At 40.0% G+C, this 5,433-nt stretch overlaps 1 protein-coding gene across 1 annotated transcript; it reads right to left on the reverse strand.

Moving 5' to 3' along the window:
- Positions 1–347: 347 nt before the first annotated feature.
- LOC148017343 (pentatricopeptide repeat-containing protein At3g03580-like) lies at positions 348–4,297 on the reverse strand. The gene has a single exon (XM_087663257.1). It carries the CDS (start codon positions 3,935–3,937, stop codon positions 1,472–1,474), a length of 2,466 nt encoding a protein of 821 aa, XP_087519383.1. The 5' UTR covers positions 3,938–4,297; the 3' UTR covers positions 348–1,471.
- Positions 4,298–5,433: the final 1,136 nt, after the last annotated feature.

A 5,433-nucleotide genomic window follows, 5' to 3' on the forward strand; every position in this document is an offset into this window, starting at 1 on the left:
AATTGGTGACTTGGCTTATCGCTTAGAACTCCCCTCCACCAAGATTCACAACGTATTTAATGCTAACCAACTGAACCCCTTCATTGGTACCTCAATAGACTATGTGAAAGAGTTACTGTAGAAATTACGTGATACAATGGACAGAATCCAAGCAAGGATTAGAGAATATACATCAAATATGATAATAGAAACTAATTTAATTTCAAACGAACTAACATAAAGATGGCTTTGTCCGATTGTGCACTTTCACTGTGAAGCTTAGATAGCAATCCAAACAGATGATAGGCGAAGAGCTTAAAGCTACTTGGAAGAGTTTTGATTGGATGGAAGATATATTGAGGACGGCTTCCAAGAGACCTTCCTTTTAAAGCCTAAGAAGGTAGTCTAACCGACCTATCTGACCATATTATGAACCTTCCCTAGTTAGCCAATGAATATTTCCTTTATCATGTCGAAGGCGCTACTCCCAAACCCCAAAAAAGGGATCCCTGATAACTCCCATAACCCACAACTCAATGCATTATACCTCAAGTTGCTACCAACATAACTACTCTATCTAACCCAACAACTAGATCCACAAGGTCATCTTTTTGTCATCCGATCATATGACTCATAATAATAGGGGCCTTATTACTTAGAGCACCACTAATCATTCGTGGCACCTTACAAAGGTAAAGTATTGAGCATATCTAACAGTTATCCCCTGTACATGAAGAAAGCATCATTCAGTGTATCCTCGAGACAATCATTGGGCAACAAGATAATCATTTGACATCTCTATCCATCAAAAAATACCTCATCAAATAGCAAGACCTAGCCGTGGAAGAAGCCTCTTAGCAACCAGTCACTATTTAGAGAAGTTTTCTCACTTAAGAGAGACCCAACGAGCCGAAGATTAGTCAGATATGCTCTGTTTTGACTCTAGACTGCATGCAGCCAACACTTTGTTTTAGAACAGTTTTACACATGCATTAATTACAGCCAAGAGCTTTATACATGGGCTAAAAGTGCTTGTCATATGCTCCATCTTGACATGCAGTATGCCCCATTTAGAGCAACTTTTCAAAAGTTACGGTAGATTTACCCTATCAAGCCTATGGTGGATTGTCAACATGATGCTCTGCAAAGCTCACAATGCCAAGCCTTTCTAGCAGAACAGATCATCTGTATGTAGCTGAATTGCAGCACTTTCCAGAATACCCAATACTGAAGGAGAGTCGATGAGGAGGTTAAGAGTGCCATACGGGTGGTGCCTTTGTACAAAGAAAAAATTACAAGTCTAGCTGACTGAACACAAGCTAAAAGATGAGTAACTCACAACTTAAGGCATACTTGAGCTAAAAATAACTTCCTATGACCATAACTACACATTAACAATTGATTTGAGGAGGTTCATGAGTGGAAATGCAGGAAAACCATATGTCCAATAGTAAGGTTGCACAGCTACTTTGCAAAAAAAATATAGCTAGGTTTACCTACAATCTGAAATGTTTTCTGTTTCCTGTAATAAACAGCCCAAGACCAGGTCTAGATTAGGTATGTATCCTTCATTCCTTCTTACTGCAATTAGAAATTGAGAGTTTACAAATGTGTCACATCTTGAATTAGCACCTGCTACAAATTCATGCAACCTTTTATTCACCTCTAGCAATACACCTCCAGGTTTTTTCTTTGTTCCTAAAGTTTTCCTCATCGTTTCTGTTTTATTTGCATCTGTCCACCTACCAACACTAGAGTATATGTCTCCCATCAGCAAGTATGCAGTAGCATCTTCTTTATTAAGTTTTAAAAGCTGCTGAAAGCATCTCTCTCCCTGATCTACTTTTCCGTACAATTTACAGGCACTAATTAGAGGGATTAAAATGTCACAGGTGGGAGCACAGTGCATCCCTTCAACAAACCTTTCTGCCTCATAGATATGTCCAGATCTTGCCAAAAGGTCAACCATACATGCATAATGACTCAAACTTGGTTCAATTTCATATACTTCTCTCATCAACTTGAAGTATTCTTGGCCCTTACGAAAGAGATTGGCATGGCTGCATGCAGCAAGAAGTGCGCTGAATGTAACGGAATCTGGCTTTATTCCCTGCTCTTGCATCTCCTCAAAACACTGTACAGCCATATTGCCCTCATGATTTTCACCATATGTATTTATCATTGAGGTCCATGCTGCAGCGTCTCGAACAGGTAAATTGTCAAAGACTTTGCGCCCTTCTGTAATACAGCCACATTTGCCATACATGTCTACCAGCATGCTTCCCAAGAAAAGGTCTCCTTCTAGTCCAGATTTCCTAATCTCAGCATGTATTTCACAACCTGTATCTAAGGCTCCTATCGTACCACAAGCTTTCAAACACAACAGATATGTAACAGCATCTGCCAAAACACCTTCCAGCTGCAGCCGTGTAAAACAATTGAGCACCTCCACATTAAAGCCATGTTTAGCATATCCTGCAATCAGTGCAGTCCATGATACTGCATTTCGAAAAGGAAGCTTGTCAAATACTTGGCATGTCTCTATGAGTGAGCCACATTTGCTGTACATATCTACCAGTGCATTGCCAATTTCTGCATTACCAACAGCAACATCTCTTTCCAATCCCCTCTTAGCAATTTCAGCATGTAGGTCTCGGCCTGTTGCTAATGCTTCTACTGTGGCACAAGCTTTCAAACAAAGAACAAATGTGACAGCATTTGCATAAACACCCTGCTCTTGCATGTCTCTAAAGCATTGCAGAGCCATTTCTCCATCCTCATTTTCAATATAGGCATTTATCACTGCAGTCCATGACACGACATCTCGAACATGCAGCTTATCAAACACCTCCAGCCCTTCTGCAACAGAGCCACACTTGCCATACATGTCCACCAGCATATTGCCTACTACAGGATCTCTTTCAAATCCAGATTTTCTGATTTCAGCATGTATTTCTTTGCCTGTTTCTAGGTCTCTGACAACACAACAAGCTTTCAAGCAGAGAATAAATGTCAGAGCATCTGCAGACACACCTTCTTGCTGCATCTGCTTGAAACAATTCAGCACCTCCCTACTGAGACCCTTATCAGTGTATCCTGCAATAATTGCACTCCATGAAATGGCATTTCGGGCTGATTTATCATCAAACAATAGCTGTGCATCTCCAAACAAACCACATCTTGTGTACATATTTATGAGTGTGCTGCTTACATATGCTTCTTTTTCCAGCCCTCGCCGAATGATTTCAGTGTGTAACTCCTGGCCTGTTTCTAATGCACCCATTTTGCAACAAGCCTTCAAACAGGAAGCAAATGTGAGAGCATTTGCAAGCACATCATTAAGTTGCATCTGTCTGTAAAGCTTCAATGCTTCCTCACCAATTGCATGTTCAGCATAACCTGTGATGAGCGAAGTCCATGAAACTACATTTTGGATTGGCATCATGTCAAATACTTGTTGTGTTTCTGTAAGAGAGCCACACTTGGCATATACGTCCACGAGTGTGCTGCCCAAGTAGACATCCGTTTCCAAACCCCTCCGGATTATTTCATTATGTATTCCTCTGCTTCTTTCTAAATCCTGCAGTCTACCACAAGCAATCAACAACGGTACATAGGTATATCTCGTAGGTTGTTGTGCAGAATTCTCCAGTTGCATCTGTAAGTAGAGATGGAAAGCCTGCTCAGGCTGTCCACAACTGCTGTAACCAGAGATGAGGGATGTCCATGAGCGCTCATTTCTATCAGGCAGCCTATCAAAGACATGTTGCGCATCCGCCAAGCCCCCACAATCAACAAGCACAGAGACGAGGCGGTTGCCGTAAACTGGATGAAGTTCCACGTCTTGCTGGCACATGTAGGCGTGCAAGCAATGGGCAAAATGAAGATCCTTCTTCAATCTGCACTGTTGGAGGATGTGTATCAAGCTGGCCCCTTCAACCATGGATGCAGTCTCCATCCCTTCCAATAAAAGAGGCCGTCAAGGGCTGATAGCTGTATTGTCCTGCCTGTTGTTGAAATCTCAGCAAATCTCGTGTATGCATAGGGAGGACGAAGACATTTTTGCCGGTTGATGATGCAGGAAGAAGGAGAAATGTATGAAGACATTGATATTTAGTTTGATAAATCAGACCATTGAACATTTGAAAAGAGAAGCTGACAGAATCATTGCAACTGCATGTGGTACGAAAAATTGCAAGAGCCAAGGATAGGCTATGGTGGTCCGGGGGAATAGGGCGTATCAGAGAACAGAGACTGTAGTCCCTGCGCATCAGTAAATTTCAAAATTTTACATGTAAGACGGGCAGACCCAAGACAATATTGGTCATTAAAATTTTAAATGTTTAGAAAACGAGGGCGTTGAGCACATGTTTGTACTCATGGGTGTGTGAGTCCGGAACTGGGACACACCTTCGAGGCATCTTTCAAACTTTTCAAGCCTTTCTCAAAACATCAAATAAAATGTTAAGTTATGGAATGATAATTATAGGTAATCTGTTTCAAATTTTCCTCAAGAATATTGAATTGAAGATATTTGTATTTCCTACTAAAAATAAATTTTGTGAACATTACGACTAAGCACAGGGTTGCAATACGTACTGCCATGGGCCCCACCATGATGAACGAGCCTAGTTGGTGACAATAGGTTACCTAGTTAACTTGCAATCAATAGACCAACAAAATGTATAAGTGTTAGCCAACTAAAGGTGTAGAGTACATCAATGTTAGGAAAAGTGTGTGACTTTATCAACTAGCCAGTTGGAAAATAGGGTTTGTTGTCTATGTGAAATGTAGAAGGAAGGTGGTGGTGGAAGTTTTTTCATGCAAAAGGAAGTTAGCTTTATAAGCAAAAGTGGAGACCTTGCAATCTTACGCTATTTAATTATTTGAAGTGATTTTAGATGAATGAGATGGTATCCTCAAATTTGTGCTAAAGCTTTATGAATGTCAAATTGTGAAGAAGAGAAGCTAGACTAAGTTATCGTTAATCCAAAATGGCTTAGTGTCTAATTTGAAAACAACATATTTTCTCTAATGTCCTTTGAGATAAGCAATCTATTTATTTATATTGGAGGTTTGCTACATTGGGTTTTCCATACACAATAAATATACCCCATATCATTAATGAGCAAAGAAATAGGAGAATCTTGGAGATGGAAGGCTTTGGACAATACAAAGTAGAGTAACATTTAGCAAGTGAACTTAAAACTCTGAAATGTCTCTATAGTGTTTCAACGGATTTCAATTCAAAAAGCCCATGTATATATTGGATGTGTAGTACAAAGGTATAAGATAAGAAGAATTGGAAAAAGGCGCCAATAGGCATTTAAAAGATCCAACTTATAGGCCCATTTTAAATATTCTATTGTTGAGAGTCTATATTTCCACTATGCATTGTCTGTGTAGAATCATTGAGAAACTACAACTCTTGTAGATATGTTTTACCTAGGCTCT

Source organism: Lygodium microphyllum, chromosome 22 (genome assembly GCF_053477565.2).
Source record: "Lygodium microphyllum isolate KBCC chromosome 22, Lygodium_microphyllum_v1.1.10, whole genome shotgun sequence".
In the NCBI taxonomy this organism is placed as follows: Eukaryota; Viridiplantae; Streptophyta; class Polypodiopsida; order Schizaeales; family Lygodiaceae; genus Lygodium; species Lygodium microphyllum.

What these genes read in the sequence shown, in the direction of transcription:
- LOC148017343 (XM_087663257.1), bottom strand. Translation starts at nt 3,937, where the DNA reads ATGGAGACTGCATCCATGGTTGAAGGGGCCAGCTTGATACACATCCTC.